Genomic DNA, 18765 nt, shown 5'->3' on the forward strand with positions numbered 1-18765 from the left:
GCTCATCTTTTTGTTACCAAAAAAGAGTTTCTTTCAAATGTTGTTCAGACTCCAAGTTGAAAGCAAAAGTTGAACCCTGAAGGGTTGGTCTCTGTCAAAATATTAAACCTGCATTCTGAAAAAAGGAACTCTAACACAAATCCTTAACTGAATGCAGTTAATTTTATTTCCTACTCAAATTTTTACTTTTAAGTAAGTGCTTTCTTGTTCTTCTCCATCTTTTCTCTTTTTTTTCCCCTTTTTTTTCTGGAAAACAATCAGTTATATGTAGTTTAGCAAATTAGTACACCAAAGGGTGCCATTCTGAGGTCACTGCCATAAAAATGTTTTGGCAAGGTACTTAGGGTTGCCATGTGATGATAACGAAAGAGCACTAGACTACATCAGGAAACCAAATTCAAGGCTCAGCTTTCATATTTAGAACTGTCACTTTCTCATTGCATAATCTTAGGCTAATCATTTTATTGGTACAGCCTCAAACCATTTTTCAGTAAAATAGGAATGATAATCTTCTACCTATTTTATTTGGTTGTTAAAGATCAAATGAGATCATTAACATGGAACATGTGTATTTAGGGATCTGTTTTTCATTTCTGCAGTTTAATTTTGTGGGAAAGATCCTTGGGCCACAAGGAAATACAATCAAAAGACTGCAAGAGGAGACTGGTGCCAAGATCTCTGTCTTGGGAAAGGGCTCAATGAGAGACAAAGCCAAGGTAAGTTCAAAATCAGTGAAACAAGAAAACAATGCCTTCCATTAACATAGGGTTCAATATAATACCTTATGGAAGGTAATAGTTGTATATTTACAGAATGTGACTCCTTTAAACTCTTATAGACATAAGAGATGTAGAGCCAGTTAATTTACTTGCTTGGCAACCTGGGTCTGCTTGTCTGATTATTTTTTTTCTGGCTTTTGAGTGCATAATGGAAACAATTGTAGCAATTTTGGCATTAGTAAGCTTATTTATGAAAACTTGGAAAGGGAACTGGAGGTACTAAAACCTACCCAATGTAAAAAAACACTAAAATGTGGGCTTCCCTGGTGGTGCAAGGTGTAAAGCACAGCACTATGAAGCTATCTGCAGCACGGGTTCAATCCCTGCAGCCAGGGAGCAACCCACATGGCTCAGCAGACCTCTCCTGCCTAGCCCGCTGCTCCCCTCAGCAGTGTATTTCAGTCAGTCTGCCTGTTCTGCTCCCCGCTCTGTCTTAAATGAATCCTCTCACCCCCCACACCTCTGGCCTGTACCCCAGTTCTTGTATGCATAAATAAATAAATATTTTTTTAAAAAAATAAAGATTTAATTCTTGTCTATTTAAAAAAATACTAAAATGTGAGCAGTGCATTCCCTTTCTAAATAATGTGGGGAAATAAGATTAGTAGTGTGGTAAGTGCATGCGAGTCTGTGGATTAGTGACTAGTTTATTTTATAGACAGCTGGATTGTGGGGGCCTGCTAAAAGAAAGTATGCTCAAAGAACTATAACAACAGAACCTAATGCTTACTTTCTTCATGCCATAACCCCATATGCTTTGTACAGTAAGTGCCAAGAACTCTTCTAGGGCCAGCATTTTATTTTACTTTTTTTTTTTTTTTTTAAAGATTTATTTTGCCTCATAGATTGTGTCTTAACCCCTTGCGCCACCAGGGAGGCCTGGGTCAGCATTTTAGATGAGACATATCTGCTATATCCTAAAAACTTAAGCTTTCAGGCCTCCTGGTTTTATTTTGTTTTGTTTTGTTTTGAAGAATTTATTTTGCGTAGGAGAACTGGGGTGCAGCCAGAGGTGTGGGGGTGAGAGGATTCACCAGAGACAGAGTGGGGAACAGAACAGGCAAATTGACTGAAATACACTGCTGAGGGGAGCAGCAGGCGAGACAGGAGAGGTCTGCTGTGCCATGTGGGTAGCCCCCTGGCTGGGGATTGAACTTAAGTCATTGTGGTGGGCCTTCACAGTGGTAGCACTGAGACTTAACCCCAGGGCCACCAGAGAGGTCCAGGTCTCCTTTTTATTTTTATTTTTTTAAATAATAAAAGTTGACATTTATTATGTACCTGTCAATGTAAGTTCATTAGCACTCTTCCATTCAAATAATGTAGTCTGAATCCCTTTATTTGAATGTGAAGTGGACCTTAGTGACCATTTCACTGACAGATGTGGTGAAGGTGATGTTAATGTAACTGCAGAGATAAAATCATGATAAATACACATCCTTTTCTCCCCTAGTCCCCTTCTCTCACTGCAGGAAAATAGCAACCCTTGACATGAAGCTATTCAAGCATTTTTGGGCTTCTTTGACAAACGTCGTTTTCCCAGACCTTCTTCTCTAGTCTATTCATTTCTTACTAGGTGACTACAGTTAGTGCTGAAGTATGTTATTCTGACTAATGAGGTTTTCTCCTTTCTAGCCTGACTTCTTTCTTCCCATGGGCTCCCCAAACTAAGCAGATAAGAGCTAGTGATTAACATCTCTACCTGGGATTTAAAAGCAAATACTTGGCAGTAAATGAATGAATGTATGCTTGGCAAACATCTGTTATCTGAATGAAGGCTGGAATTAAATTTGCCTTTTCTATGCATTTTAACATGAATACCCATGAATATATCGGTGAATTCAAGGCAGTAGTTACTTTTAGCAGGAGACCAATCACAGATTTAGCAGGTTGTGTAAATTACTGTTCTCTAGAGTTTGTTTTACTTTTTTCTTACACTTGACTGTTTCTCTTGTTGGGATTATTTCTTACTGTCGCTTTGATCTAGTGATAAGGTGTCATTTTCTCCCTACTCCTTATGATGTGATGTTTTTCTGCCTTTTTCTGCAGGAGGAAGAACTGCGTAAAGGTGGAGACCCCAAATATGCTCATTTGAATATGGATCTGCATGTCTTCATTGAAGTCTTTGGACCCCCATGTGAGGCTTACGCTCTTATGGCCCACGCTATGGAGGAAGTCAAGAAGTTTCTAGTTCCAGTAAGGAAATCTGTGTTCTATCTTCTGAACAAGAGAGAACTGGGCTTTTGTGGTGTTATTAAGGCAGGGGTTCCCAGCCAGGGTCTCTGCGTAACTGGAAAACTATGTACCAAATTCTTCATTTATGTTAGTGTTTCTGAGGTGGTCTATTACTTGTGCCTAATTCTCAAAGCACAGTACCCCAAGGCCACTCTACTCCTTGTCTAATGTGGTTTTAGTTGTATACCAGTGTCTTGTATCCATGATGTATTTGTAATTTTAGTAGGTGGTTAATAACAATTTAACAAAATCTTTACTAAGCCAAAGTATTTTGATGTAGAACCTAGAACATTATGATAGAAATAGACTAAGATGGTCATAAACCCACTGCACTTAAGGGATTTGTGTTGTAAACTCTAGAAACTAGAAGATAATGGCAGAAAACTTATAGCATCCCATGTTAATGAGTTAAATTCTGGCCGGGGTGCATTCAGGGCTTTCTCTCCTGAAGGAATTTATTCAAGTAGAATTTGATTTGAAAGAGGCATGATTGTTAACAAGCTTGACTTTTGACGATATTAAACATTATTTTGTAACTTTTTTTCAGAAAGTAATTGAAACACAGGAAGTTGGGATAGATTGGGTTTCCTGTCTTGCTTATTACCACCTGATCAGAGGGACCAGTCTTTGAATAAGTAGAAAATGGCTGTACTTTTTATCTTTTAGCAAGGCCTATTGATCGTCAGAGTTAACATATTACTGTTGAATATTTCATCACAATTGATGAGTCTGGAACCTCAGGAAGCATTTGAAATACTATCCAACTAGAATTGAGTAGGCAATCACATTTTCATTGCTATAATTAGGAGGTGAGATAGAGTTCTTGGTTTTCTTGTGCATGTAAAATGAGGAAGTTGGAATTAAATGTGATGTCAGAGGATGTGAGAATTGGTAAAGCAAAAATGTTTAAGCAGTATGTGCCTATAATGTTGAGCTCCAAGGATTCCAACGCTGTCTCAGATGTCTCAGCAGCCACTTTGCTTCCAAGTACATCATCTTCATTGGAATGTTCAATATGAAACAGCCAACTTAAACTATCAGTATACTAGAGAAAAACTCAGAGCTGGTAAATCTTCCCTTGGGGTAATTATTTTCACTATTTTTGAGGTATTAAAGCATCCTGAGTTATGAAGAATTCCAGGGGAATCCACATCTTTATCCATTAGTTTCAGCATTTGTTTCAAAAGAGATAGGTTTACAAGACTTCTATGTAAGTGGATCCTCAAAAAAGAGGCTTGCCAAGGACATTTGGTTTCCTCAGTGTTAATGTGGTAGTTGGAAGCGTCTGAGTAAATGGGCTATCACTGATCACTTGATTCTTCATTGTGAGTCTTAAGCAGCAGTAATATGTAAGGTAGGAGACTAGAATCTTCTATTCTTAAGCTTTATCCACCTAGAATATATAAAAATTAAATGGCTCTCATCAGGAAATACGTGAAAAGATTTGCAAATGGCATTTGACTCAATTCTTCCCTCTTGTGAAGAAAAAAAAAGTGAGCCTATTTATGCATCCGTGACCAGAGCCCTCCATTTTCCCCTTAGAACCATTAACTGTACCAAGGAGACTTCCTGGTACGGTAGGAAGAACACTGGACTGGGAACTTTATCTGCATCATCTTGGACAAGTTGTTATTTCAGTTTTCTGAGCCTCAGGTTCTTTGTTCATCCCAAACATTTGTTAAGTATCTGGTAGGTGCCTAATATTATACTTGAGTCTGAGGTTACAAAAATGGCTCCTGAAAAGCCCACACTGCAGTGAGAAAGACAGAGAAACGATTCTAAAATGATGTGGTAAGTGCTTGGGTAGAGAAAATTACATGGTGCTGTGGGAAAAGAGTAAGGAGTGGGGTTGACATCAGAGAAAGTTTTTCAAAAGAAGTGATATTTTACATTTAAGTCTTGTAAGAGTGGACAAAAAAAGGCAGTAATAGTCTAATGAGTCAAAGCCTAAATTTTGGAAACAGGTAATTCCGAATTTCCGTCTAGAATCTGACACGAGGTCTATGTCCTTAGGCTGGTTTCTTTATACTTCCTGAAACTGTTTTTCCAGCTGTAAAAGGGGAAGATCTGCCTACTTATTTCAGGGTTATTTTGAAGATTAAAATGAAAAATCTGTATAAATCTTTACTTAGTGCCCAGCACAAGAAGCTTAATGGTAGTGGCTTTTATTACTCTAGGAAGAGGAAACTGTTGATGTTTGCAGGAGTGGATGTATAAGACTGTGCCAGGTTCTGAACTACGAGTTGTTTGGCATGGCTTAAAATGAGGTTATACTTGGAGAGAGGATAGAAGTGATCTGGAGAACTAGGCAAGGACCACATCATATAAAGAACTTCATCTGAATAATGAGGGGTCTGCCATCAAGACTTTCCTCAGATATGTGACAGGTAGGATGCCATTTGACTTCAGAGAATGACTGACCCAACACTTCATCTGGGTTTTCAAAATGTTCCTTAGCAGCCAAGGCTTATGTGGGCTAGATAACTTCTTAGCTGAAAATGGAGATGTTGTACAGTACTCCTTATTACTTTTCCTTCACAGGATATGATGGATGATATCTGCCAGGAGCAGTTTCTAGAGCTGTCCTACTTGAATGGAGTACCAGAGCCCTCTCGTGGACGTGGGGTGCCAGTGAGAGGCCGGGGAGCTGCGCCTCCTCCTCCACCTGTTCCTAGGTAAAAATAATGGAGACTGCCAGAAATGAGATATAATTTGACTGGTAGTGCCACCTCTTCTCTCCCAATGGTGCTCTTATTTCCAGCTTAGACAGATTTTCAGGATTTGTATGTTGCATCAAGAGTAGAATTGGGCACTTTGGCTATAGTCAGTACTGTGGTTCACGTGAAACTTTTGATCTTTAAATTTTGTACACTTTTAGCATTTTTTTTAAAGATTCATTTATTTATGCATACAAGAACTGGATGCAGGGTGGTGAGAGGATTCACCAGAGTGGGGAGCAGAACAGGCAGACTGACTGAAATATATTGCTGAGGGGAACAGCGGGCGAGATAGGAGAGGTCGGCTGCGCCATGTGGGTACCTCCCTGGCGGGGGATCGAACTCATGCTGCAGAGGCTGTGGATAGTTCATAGTGCTGTGCTTAATTAACCCCTTGCACCACCAGGGAGGCCCCATTTCTAGCATTTTTAAATGGTCTCTGACTTTAGAATTTTACCTTTTCTGACCAACCTTTATAGAATGTTAAGAACCTCCAAGGCACTTTACTGATGAGAGAGACATTTATAGGTCCACCTTGGAACCTAGAGAGTCTTCCAGTAAGGATCCTTTACTCACCCCCATGTGCCTCTGTGCTTTAATAATAGTCCACTGAACACATCATGAAATTATCTACCTCCAGAATTTGCAAGTAAATATGATCATGAATGTAGCCTGTTTGTAAAGAGTTTCATTTTAAATAAACTTTATTTACACAGGGGGCGTGGTGTTGGACCACCTCGGGGGGCTTTAGTGCGTGGTACTCCAGTGAGAGGAGCCATCACCAGAGGTGCCACTGTGACTCGAGGAGTGCCACCCCCACCTGCTGTGAGGGGTGCGCCAACGCCAAGAGCCCGGACAGCAGGCATCCAGAGAATACCTTTGCCTCCACCCCCTGCACCTGAAACATACGAAGAATATGTAAGAAGTTTGAACAATATGCCATTTCTTAATACCTAGAATGTTACCAAAGGAATTTGAATGAGAGTGACTTGGTTTTTAATAGGGGTGGCAGGGTCTGCCTGTAAGATCTGGAATCTGCCTTTTTCTTGCAGTAAATATATGTAGATTAAACAGGAAATAAGCTTTCCTTGATGTACAGAATTTTACTAAGGAATCTTCCACTACAGTTACTGCTGATAATACCAAAGTTCATCTTTAAACCTTATTTCCTGCCCACATTTGAAGGTTTTGGTATTTTTTTAAATGTATGGTTGGTTGGTTGGTTGTTTCACTTAAAATAAAAATTTATCTTAGACCTTATTCCACACTGGGTGGCAACATTTCAGAGGGAACTTCCGTGTTCTGTTAATCCAGAAACCTACCATACTACCATGGGCTTTAATTACCTTCCATATTCTGTGATTCTGACATTGTTTTACTTTATTTTTCTAGGGATATGATGATACTTACGCAGAACAGAGTTATGAAGGCTACGAAGGCTATTACAGCCAGAGTCAAGGGTGAGTCAGGCAGTGGAAGTGTTGTTTTTTTTGTCCTAGAGACCGGTGGAGGGAGTTGGAGGAACTGATTGGTTTAGACAGCACAGATTAAAGGAGCAGTGCCTTACCTTGGAGGATATTTCCTTTACTTTTGACACCTGTAAAGTATGTGCTTGGAAATGCAAATTTGGATAACCTGTGAATCTTAAATTGTAGTGCAGGATTTGGGAATAGCAGATGAAAAGTTCCTGACCTGTGGCTACATGGAAACAAAGGGGGAAATACATTTAAATTATTATAATTTTTTTTTTTAAATAACACAGCTACATTAAAGTTGTATAAAAGGAAGCTAGAATCTCACTACCATAACTTAGCTTCTTAAGAAACATTTTTTGGGTCTAATTGATTTTAGAAGTGTCTCATAATCCTACAGTAGGGATCGGACAGTTCTTTTCATATCTGCTTATTCTCTTTCAATGAACTGTTGACTGCATGTGTATGTACAATCTGGTTAAGATGGTCAGTTTTGGATTGTGCTTTAAAATTGTGTGATATCCATTTTTCCTTTGCTATAGTTATCCTTTTTATAAGTACTTTGTGCATACATGTTTTAAAAATATTTTGTGGTTTGGAGATGGAGCAGAATGAGCATTTTTCCCTATATTATACATAGTTAAATGACTAAAATATTGGAGTATTTTGGAGAGAGGAGAAACTTAAACATAGTTATGATTCTTACTCTGTCTTTGACTTTCAGGGACTCAGAATATTATGACTATGGACATGGGGAGGTTCAAGATTCTTACGAAGCTTATGGTATGTCTTTATTTCTGTGGTGAGACAGAATGTACAAGTAAGTGCCTGGGAGGATGCTGGTGACTGGGTTACTGGGAGTCAGTCACACACTTAAGGAGACACCTATAGAAGACCAAGAAGATATTGGCAGATGTAACAATAAGAGTACTACTCTCATTTAAAATATTTGGTATACAGTAAAAAGAGGAACCACTAAAGTGATTTAAAGTTGTACTACTCTTGGAAAGCTAAGTAGGTGTCTTAAGACACGGGCTCTGGGAGCCTCCCTGGTGGCGCAAGGGGTTAGTCTCAGTGCTATCAAGCTATCAGCAGCCACTGTAGCACAAGTTTGATCCCTGGCCAGAGAGGTAACCCACATGGCACAGCAGATCTCTCTTGTCTTGCACACTACTACCCTCAGCAGTGTATTTCAGTCAGTCCACCTGTTCTGCCCCTCACTCTGTCTCTGGTGAATCCTCTCAACCCCCACATCTCTGGCTTGTACCCCAGCTCTTGTATGCATAAATAAATACATTTTAAATAAAAAAGGACAGCTTAACAGCCCCATAAATTGGAGCAGCAGACTTTTAAGCTGATGTTGATTTTTTTCTACTTCTGGCCAGCAGATAGCTAATCCTAGCTATCTGGACCTTTGCTGCTAATACTTAGGCTATATTTATTGGTAGGTAACAACAATTTACACCTACCCAATTTGACACTTCTGACTCCTTCATTTTTAAAACCAAGTTTGGATCTCACCAAAAAGAATCTCAGTGTAGAGGAAATAGCTAGCTAAAAGGGAGCTATATGGCAAATAGCCAGAGTAAGTGGGAGGCAAGAGTAGTGCTGATTAGCCTCAGATCAGACTAGAGGAACTGGAACCCATCATGGGGCAGTACTGACCCCAAGCTCCTTACTGAGTTGGAGAGAACTCAACTCAGTTCTTGATCACCAGAGGGTTGCAGAGGCTGGTACGGCAACAGGACCAAATTGCCTTCCCCCAAGGTTTGGTTGAAAACATGTTACTCAAGAATGTCCTCAAGAGCCAATTACGGCCTGGTTTTAATGGGCCCCAGAGGGAGTGCCATGTGGCAGTGGATGCAGAGAAAGCAGCCTTTTAAATGTAAGGTATTTTCTACATTCCTGAGGGAATTCCAGAGTCCTTGGCAAAGGGCTCAGAGGTTGACAATTCATCTTAAGATACTAGTTGACTGTCTTCCCTTATCCCTAAAGGGGATAAAGGGGAGCGAGCCTCTTAGGGCTTCCTACAGAGATGACTTCAACTCCTCAGCACAATATGTAGTAGTCAATCAGCTTCTTGCCCAGGGAAACAGTTTTAACCATTGTAACTAAATGGTGCTGGACAGTTGCTGTCAGTAATACCAGACTATTCAATTCATATGTCACAATTTAGAAGGATTTAGTGTGATTGCCCCTGGGTATTTCCCTCCACTAGAGAGGTAGTGTAATGGGACCTATGTATGCATTTAACTAAATTGCATTTCTGTTTTGCCGGGGAAAAGACAACTGGAAAAGGTAGGCTTCTCTTTGTGCTTCTGGTATGTTGCAATTTATCTGTTTTGATTTCTTCCTTTACAAACAGAAAAATAAACTGTTGGTATGAAGAAGCCACTTAGAAAGTGATAGACATATCTATTATACAAGGAGTATAAACAGGCTTAGATAGGGTTCTTTGTGACTTTAGATCCATATAGAGGCTTTAGATCTGTAGTAATGGGAAGCAGATGTTTGTGACTACAGATACCTGGAGACATACTTGAAAAATGAACTGGCCTAAGTAAAGTGTGGGGGTGAGTGGGAAGAATTAAATTTATAACCACAAACCACAACCCATTTTCGTAGGAGGTCAACTCTTGAAATAAGTGATCACCTCCCTCAGGCTTTTTCTTTCACAAAGGCAAATGATTTGAGGATGTTCATCATGTCTGCTTTCTCTGGCTTATTGGCATGAGAAAGGAGATAATGAATTCTGAGTAATCAGTGCTGTATACAACGGGATTGTACTTCCCTCCACCAGAGCAGTGGGCCAGCTCTGCTAATAGAGGACCTCAGGAGATTTAGCCCTCGCTTTCTTCTCCCAGAGCACCAGAGGGTACTTCTCCACATTTGCTGTTGCGTGGAAAGGAAGCTGCCTGGTTCCAGTCTGAAAGACTTCTAGAAGTTGTCACCTTACCTGACACTGTTTACCAAATTGCTTTGGGAACAGGAAAGGGATCTGCCCTACTGAGATTGATTTCTTCCCTGAAATCAGTGTGTTTCTCTGGGTTTGGGGGGTTGGATATAGATTGTTACCTGCGGAGAACCTCTATTCTGGAGTAGACGCCAGGCCTTTTCAGAGCTGTTTCTGTTCATTCACTCAAAACTACCTTTCAGTTGGGAAGTTGCTTAAGTTCCTCAGGGGAGCCAAATAGGGTGAAAAGTAGGGACTACCAGGGAGGTGGCAAGACATTGAAAGTAAAGCAGTGTTGGGGCTCCCCGGTGGTGCAGTGGTTGAGCGCTGGATTGCGAAGCTGCCCGCAGCCTCTGCAGCGCCGGTTCGATCCCCGGCCGCCAGGCGAGGGTCCCACATGGCGCGCAGACCTCTCCTGCTGCCCGCTGCTCCCCTCAGCAGTGTACTTCGGTCCTTCTGCCTGTTCTGTTCCCCGCTCTGGCTCTGGTGAATCCTCTCACCCTCCCATGCTTCTGACTGTACCCCAGTGCTTGTATAAATAAATAAATCTTTAAAAAAAAAAAAGAAAGAAAAAAGAAAGTAAAGCAGTGTTTTTGGTGATCTTTACTAGGTGACCTATCCCTTCTCATTCTAAAATGCTACTAGCACTTGGTTTATAAATTGTTCTTGCTTTCCCCACAGGGCAAGATGACTGGAATGGGACCAGGCCGTCGCTGAAGGCCCCTCCAGCTAGGCCAGTGAAGGGAGCATACAGAGAGCACCCATATGGACGTTATTAAAATCAAACATGAGGGGAAAATATCAGTTATGAGCAAAGTTGTTACTGATTTCTTGTATCTCCCAGGATTCCTGTTGCTTTACCCACAACAGACAAGTAATTGTCTAAGTGTTTTTCTTCGTGGTCCCCTTCTTCTCCCCACCTTACTCCATTCTTAACTCTGCATTCTGGCTTCTGTATGTAGTATTTTAAAATGAGTTAAAATAGATTTAGGACTATCGAATTAATTTTTTAAGTGTGTAGATGCTTTTTTTCTTTGTTGTTTAAATATAAACAGAAATGTACCTTTTATAATAAAACAAAAGTTGAGTAAAAAAAAACACACAAACATGTTAGTTTCAAAAGTGACATTGCTTGCTTAAAGGTTCTGAAGTTAAGGCTTGTTAACTTTCTCTTAGTTTTGATTTGAGGCATCCCGTAAAGTTGTAGTTGCAGAATCCCAAACTAGGCTACATTTCAAAATTCAGGGCTGTTTAAGATTTAAAATCACAAACGTTAACGGCAGTAGGTGCCACCATGTAAAAGTGAGCTCAGATGTTTCTAAAAATGATTCCTTTAAAAGCACATGGCGGTTGAATCTTAAGGTTAAATTTTAATATGAAAGATCCTTATGAATTAAATAGTTGATGCAATTTTTAACGTTAATTGATTTAAAAAAGCAACAACAAAATTAGGTTTGTAAAACTGACTTTTTCATTATGTGGGTTTTGAAATCTAGCCCCAGACATACAGTGTTGAGAGATACTTAGCAGGGAGTAGGTTTTGAAGAGATTAATTGGGGGAGAAGGGCTAGTCACTTGAATTGAATCTGATGTAAAGCTTTTATCCAGAAACAAAATTTTTCAGTACTAGTAGTAATAATTAAATTTTTCAGTATTTAAAAAGACGAAGTATTTTGTCCATCTGAGATTCTGCACTCCATGAAAAAGCTCACTTGGACACTGGGGCCAAAAACTGATACTCTTAAGTTGACGATTGTCAATATCAAACTGTTCCCAAGTTAGCTAGTCAAGTATGTCTCAACACTAGCATGATATAAAAAGGGACACTGCAGCTGAATGAGAAAGGAATCAAAATCCACTTTGTACATAAGTTAAAGTCCTAATTGGATTTGTACCGTCCTCCCATTTTGTTCTTGGAAGATTAAATGCTACATGTGTAAGTCTGCCTAAATAGGTAGCTTAAACTTATGTCAAAATGTCTACAGCAGTTTGTCAATAAAGTTTAGTCCTTTTTTAATCAAAGTAAATGTGATGAATTGTCATTTTTTTTGGGTGGACAATAAAATAGTTTTCTCTTTCAAATAAACTTAAATTAACTCTAAAGTTAATGGTCTTGTTAAAAGTTGGAGACATTCTTAAAAATGGTGGGGGGATTTTATTTTAAGTTTACCAAAAAAAGTTTATTGAGTTGTTAAGTTTTAGTTTAAAAATAACCAAAGCTTTTTCACCCCCTGGAAGTTGTTGAAAGAAGTTCTGTTGAATCCTGTCATAAGCTGCAATTTTTTGAGAAAACTTCAACTGAGCCGAAACTTGTATAGGCTTCCATATATATATATTTATATATATATATAGGCCTCAGAATTTAAAGTGCCAGCCACTCTAGTTTGCATCTTCTGTAGAGCCCCTAAGTGGTCCTAAGACTGATACCAAATAATCTCTGCAACCTTGGAAAAGAGTAGCACCTGCATTTAGATGTGACAATTCAGCAAACATTGGGTGCCCTTAAGGATTTCCCTTCCAATCCCAGTAATGCTGTAATAAATCAGTTGGTCTCGGGCAGGATCTGGCATGAAAGATTGGCTCTCACCTCCTCCCTCCTAAGAGATCAAAAGGGAAATGATGGAATTGGTTGGCCTTGTTTCCACTCCTGATAATTCTCAGGGTTCTCATGCCTTTTCTAAGGGAGCCACCTAAACTGCTCGGGGGTGAAAAATCGTCTTGTATGAAGTGCCAAGCTGCCTGCAGCAGTGCATGATGGGCATTTTTTTTCTTTTTAAAACACACCAACAAAAAAATGTATTTGTAGATTGTGATAAAGTGTAAATAACTGAATTTTCAACCATGGTTTGAAGTCAGCTTTCAGGGCATTATGTCTTGTTTTGATGAAAAGAGATCACTCTATACCCCCCTTTTTAAAGGAAAATTATCGCAAGAGAATCAGGATGTGTAAAGCTAACATGCATCGCAAAAAACCAAAGGTAACCTAAATGTCTGATTTTAATAGCACATATTTCTCTTTTACATAAACTGTGACAGCAACTTGCATAAACAATTCTTTAGCTGTTAATTTTAATGTTAAAACTTTGCAAAACTTGTTTAATAAAAATAGCTGTAAAAAGAAAAACCATATGCTGCCGCATAAATTAGCCATAACTCTTAATAATCCTGCCCATCACAAGTGAATTGTAATGTAACCTGGGCACAAAGTCTGACATCTTAAATGACACATTGTAAAATTTCAATGATTATAGATTAGACCTGCTGCTCCCCAAAGTAAAGCTTTCTGCTGAGCTATTTTAAAATGTACAAGGATGAGCCCCTATAGGTCCCATATTGATATTCATAAAGAAATGTTACTTAAAATTTCTTTAAAGTTGCATGTTTCTCTCCTGTAATGTGTAAATTGCATGCAGGATCTCTATCTTTTATTTTGTATGTCTTTAAAATTCCCTCTTCAAAAGACTGATATCCTGCTTCTCCATTTTCAGGTGATTGAAAACTTCTGAGATATTTCCTAAAGCAGAATGGGTAATGAAGACCCATGTCAGGTATGTTCGGGTGCCTTTCTATTAAGGATATGAAACTCTTATAATATAAAACAGTTTTGCTGGGAGGTGGCCTATAAAGTGATCAATGGGCAAATTTTTTCTGCATGTTACGTCTATCATATTTGCAACATGACCATGCTTATCTGTTTATAGTCCCTATTGTATTTACTTGTAATAACTCAAGTGTCAATGTAATACCTGTTGTGTTCCACTCTATACATTAGTAACCTGATGAGGTACTGTTTCATCTGGAGTTCACTGGCTATAAGCAGCAAAGACAGTGAGTGCTAGAAATAAAATGGAATTTGTTAGAGGGATGTTGAGGGCTCACAGGTTTAGTGTTAAGGTTTAATTTTTTAAAAGGCTAGAAAATTTGGGGAACCAGAAAAGCTGCAAAGAATTGGGACACCAGTGGTAGACCACAGGAATAGTCTTGAAGCCATGACTATTTATTGTGAGTAAGCGCTAGACATTTTTTTATTTCTTTCTCCCCCTACTCAAGATTCAAGTTCTGGGGAGGGAATGTCAGACTGGATTAGCGTGAGTCACATGCCCATACTTTACTAGTATATCATAAGGAAAAGGGATAATGGGCAGCCAGGAAGACAATTGTTCAGTAACATCTACATCTATATTGTAAAAGAAGTAATAATGAGGTTAAATAACTTCTCAGCATCGTGTAATTTGTATGGTTAGTAATCAAGTCCAAGTTCGTGTGTGCCAGAACTTGACATCTTAACTCAAAATTATGCTGTCTTTATTTAGTCTAAGAGAGCAATATTTCTCACATTTAGAAGAGCCCTGGCATAAAGGATATTGTGGTGTATTAGAAAGGACATGGAACCTGAATCTAGGAGCTGTCTTTTGTTTAGTAACTTAACACAAGCAACTTATTTCCGCATCTGAGAAGGAAGATAGTGATCATATAAACCTTGCAGTGTTTGGTGAGCTGGTATGGCCAACCAATTCCATGCTCTATACATAATAAATGTTAGTATTTCTTCTCTAAGACAGTTGATCTCTTTTGTTTGGGTACGTGAGGGGTGGGGTGGGGTTGACAACTGAGAGTACTTTCCTCTTGCTTGAACCCTAAAAATAAGTTTTTAGGGTTAGGAGAGCTTGATACTGGTCACTCGAATGACTAGGAAATTTTAGGGAAAGTCCCTGAATGCGGAAAATTTAGTCTTACTTCTTTCTAGGATGAGCTTTCTTTTCTTTCTTTTTTTTTTTTTTTTTTTAAGATTTATTTATGCATACAAGAGCTAGGGTGCAGGCCAGAGGTGTGGTGGGTGAAAGGATTCACCAGAGACAGAGTGGAAAACAGAACAGACATACAGAATGAAGTACACTGCTGAGGAGAGCATCAGGTGAGACAGGAGAGGTCTGCTGCGCCATGTGGGTTGCTCCCTGGCTGGCCTGGGCATCAAACTCATGCTGCAGAGGTTGTGGACAGCTTCATAGGTTGTGTCTTAACCCCTTGCGCCACCAGGGAGGCCCCTCTAGGGTGATCTTAAGAGCAAAATTTGAAGAGAATTTTCCTCATTGACATGTAATTTGTACTTGGAAAGGCAAATTCTGTTGTTGGCATACGCAGGCCTTCCACTGACTGCCTATTCTGGGTGTACAGCTTAGTCAGTTGGCCCAGTGTTTTCTATAGCTTTCTGTCACTATCTGCGAACTTTTATTATATAAGCTTACGAGCCAAGCAAGATTGGGAACCTTTCCTGGCTCTGCCTCCTCACAGCCTTTACTTTTGTTTTGACAAAAGTAAAAATCCTTAACACTTTTCTATGCCTCATTTTTTGTCAAATGAAGTTGATGATAATAGCATAATATCCTAAGCAGTTAATAAAGATTACTTCATTTGACCATTTTAAAGTCTACAATTCAGTGGATTTTAGAATATTCACAATGCTGTACAACTGTCATCACTATTTAATTCCAGAACATTTCTGTTAACCCAAAAGAGAAACCCTGTGCCTCTTAGTAGTCACTACCAATTACTTCTCTCCCCAGACCCTGGCATCTTCTTTCTGTTTCTGTGGATTTGCCTTTTCTGTAAATTTCATATAAATGGAATCAGATAATCTGTGCCTTTTGTGTTTGACTTCTTTCACTCGCATAATATGTTCAAGGTTCATCGGTGTTACAGCACATATCAGGACTTCATACTAGCGATAGGAAACAAATTACTTCCAAAAGCAGCTTATTTCATTTAAGACAGCTCCACATGTTAGATTTCCCTAGTTTGAATGAGCCCTATGTGTTAGTAACTGAAACCAGTTGTCCCTTGTACCCCTGAAGGAAAATCCTTTCAAGCATTTGAAAATATTTTTCAAATTTGTTTTATTTCCCATCTCTAAAAATTTGTTAAACTTGCTAGATCTGATTTTCAAGGAACACTTTAAGTTTGGATTTTATATACTATGTATTGTTTAATGTTTATTCATATTTATATGAATACCTGTTAAACATTGCTGCAAACCAGAGGTGGTCCATAAAGTCTACCAGTTTTCTGCCTGTTTAGCTTTCTAATAGAAATTAAAGGACTTAATAGGATTATTCAGATATAGTTCATATGCCATATATCCACCCATTTAAAGAACAGTTAAGGGACTCCCCTGGTGGCGTAGGAGGTAGAGCACCACCACGCTGTGAAGCTGTCCGCAGTCTCTGCAGCGCTGGTTCAATCCTGGCCGGCTGTGAGGGTCCCACTTGGCGCGGCAGACCTCTCCTGTCTCGCCCGCTGCTCCCCTCAGCAGTGTATTTCAGTCAGTCTGCCTGTTCTGTTCTCCGCTCTGTCTCTGGTGAATCCTCTCACCCTCCTGTGCATCTGGCCTGTACCCCAGTTCTTGTACAAATAAATAAATCTTTAAAAAAAAAATAGAACAGTTCAACATAAGGTATCTGGTGAAATCTTGTTTGGATGATTTGTTCCTATTACTCCCCAATTCTTTTGCAAAAAAAAAATCTTTTTAAGTGTACAATGTTGCTTAGTACATAGAGTTGTATAATCATCAACACAGTCAACTTTAAAGTGTCTTTATCACTTTAGAAAGAAGACCCACATCCTTTAGTTGTCTTCCCCCCATGGCACTTACCCGCTCCACCTTACCATCCACAAATCAACTTTCTGTCTGTCAACTTGCTTGTCCATCTCTTATGAATAGAATCATATAACATAGGATCTTTTTTGACTCTCTCCTTTCATTCAGCATATCTTCAATATTGATCTTCAATATTGATCAGTACTCTGTTTCCTTTATATTGTCAATTACTATTTCATTGTATGCCTGTACCACATTTTATTCATTTACCCAATGATAGGTATTTAGGTTGTTTCTGCTTTTTGGCTATCATGAACACTACTACTATGAATAATACTGCTATGAATATTTGTATATATATTTTTGTTTTCAATTTCTTTGGTATGTATCTTGGAGAGGAATTGCTGGGTGATACCATGTGTTTTTTTTCTTTTTCTTTTTTTTTTTTGAGGGACTGCTGAATTGTTTTCCACTGGCTACACCATTCCCATCAGCAAAGAATGAGATTTCTAAATTCTCCATATCCTCACCAACACTTGTTATTTTCTGTTTTATTTATCGCAGCCAACCCACTGGATGTACATTGGCATCTCATTGTGGTTTTGATTTGCATTTCCCTAGTGACTAATGTTGAACTTACCCTTGTTCTTACTCATAATTTATCTTCTTTAGAGAAAGATCTGTTTAATTTTTTGCCAGTTTTTAAATTGGGTTATTTGTCTTTTTTTTTTTTAATTATAAGTTCTTTTTATGTTCTGATGATAGACCCATATCAGGATGTGATTTGCAAGTATTTTCTACCATCTGGTTCTCTTTTTATTTTCCTTGAAATGTAAGTTTTTTTCATTTTCATGAAATCTAATTTTGTAATTTATTTCGCTTGTGCTTTTGCTATCTTAGGTTAGAAGCCGTTGTCTCATTTAAGGTCTCATTCCTTCAAATTTTATAGTTTCAGTTCTTACACTTAGGCCTATGGATTTGTTTTGCATTCTTTTTTATATGGGGTGGGGTAGAGCTTATATATTCTATTCTTTTCTATGTGGATATCCAGTTGACCTAGCACCATTTATTAAAAAGCCTATTCTTTTCCCCTATTGTTGGCACCCTTGTTGGAAATCAGTGAACCATAGACTCTACTGCCTTTTTTTTATTTTTATTTTATTGATGCAAATAAGAAATGGGGTCTAGGCCAGAGGTGTGGGGGTGAGAGGATTCACCAGAGACAGAGTGGGGAGTAGGACAGCCGGTTCTACGGAAATACACTGCTGAGGAGAGCAAGCAGACGAAACCGGAGAGGTCCTGCACCATGTGGGCTAGCTCCCTAGCCAGGGATCAAACTCGTGCAGCAGTGGCTGGTGATAGCTTAGTGCTGAGACTTTAATAAACCCTGTATCACCAGGTAGGCCCGACTCTACTGCCTTTTGAAGTAGGTATTACTTAAAGTGATAAATACCATTTGGCATATCATAGTTACTCAGTAGCAAATAATACCTGACTGGATTATTTTGGCATCACTAAGAGCTAGTAAGTTGTGTCTGGAATTTGATCCCAGGTATGGGTGCCTCCAAATCATGTCTCTATGCTGTGTATTATAGTGCATGTTGCTAAAATGGAAATGAGGCTGTTCTCGCTTACCATGACTGGCCATAGGTAGTTCTCCAAATGCTTAGAGACTAAGCTCCAACGTGACCTCTCACCATCAATTTCCTTTGCTCCTCTCCCCTCTCCTTCAAGGGTTTCCATGGAGTGTCCAGGGGGCTCTTGCATTGGCAGTTGCTACTAAAGAACACTCTTAATCCTTCCTTACCTAGGGATATTCAAATAACCTAAGGATTTATTCACTCTTGTTTTCTCTCCCAGCCCCTGCCCCATGCTAGGAATGAAGGTAAAGAGGGGTCAGGAACTGCTGAGGATGAAACAGACTTAGAGACTATTTCAAGATAGTAACCACAGAGTTAGATCCCAAAAGGCTTTTTGCCTGCAGAGTGCTCCTGAACCAAGTAAACACGGGCCA

The 18765-nt window shown here is 39.2% G+C and overlaps 1 protein-coding gene across 2 annotated transcripts in view; it reads left to right on the forward strand.

Moving 5' to 3' along the window:
• The window catches only part of KHDRBS1 (KH RNA binding domain containing, signal transduction associated 1), a 40386-nt gene that overhangs the window by 10617 nt on the left and 11004 nt on the right, over nt 1-18765 (forward strand). The window contains exons 3-10 of one of the 2 annotated variants that reach the window (XR_008550409.1): nt 600-716; nt 2829-2975; nt 5556-5689; nt 6448-6649; nt 7124-7191; nt 7928-7986; nt 10838-11030; nt 13645-13704. Coding sequence is in view for 1 of the 2 variants with exons in the window: in XM_037501238.2 (XP_037357135.1) it covers nt 600-716; nt 2829-2975; nt 5556-5689; nt 6448-6649; nt 7124-7191; nt 7928-7986; nt 10838-10935 (825 nt within the window). In the remaining variant the exon portion in view is untranslated. Of the gene's footprint in view, nt 1-599; nt 717-2828; nt 2976-5555; nt 5690-6447; nt 6650-7123; nt 7192-7927; nt 7987-10837; nt 11255-13644; nt 13705-18765 lie in introns of those variants that run through there. The other variant, XM_037501238.2, reaches the window with a different exon arrangement.

Source organism: Talpa occidentalis, unplaced genomic scaffold (genome assembly GCF_014898055.3).
Source record: "Talpa occidentalis isolate TD23 unplaced genomic scaffold, MPIMG_talOcc4v2.1 talOcc4.9, whole genome shotgun sequence".
Classification (NCBI taxonomy): Eukaryota; Metazoa; Chordata; class Mammalia; order Eulipotyphla; family Talpidae; genus Talpa; species Talpa occidentalis.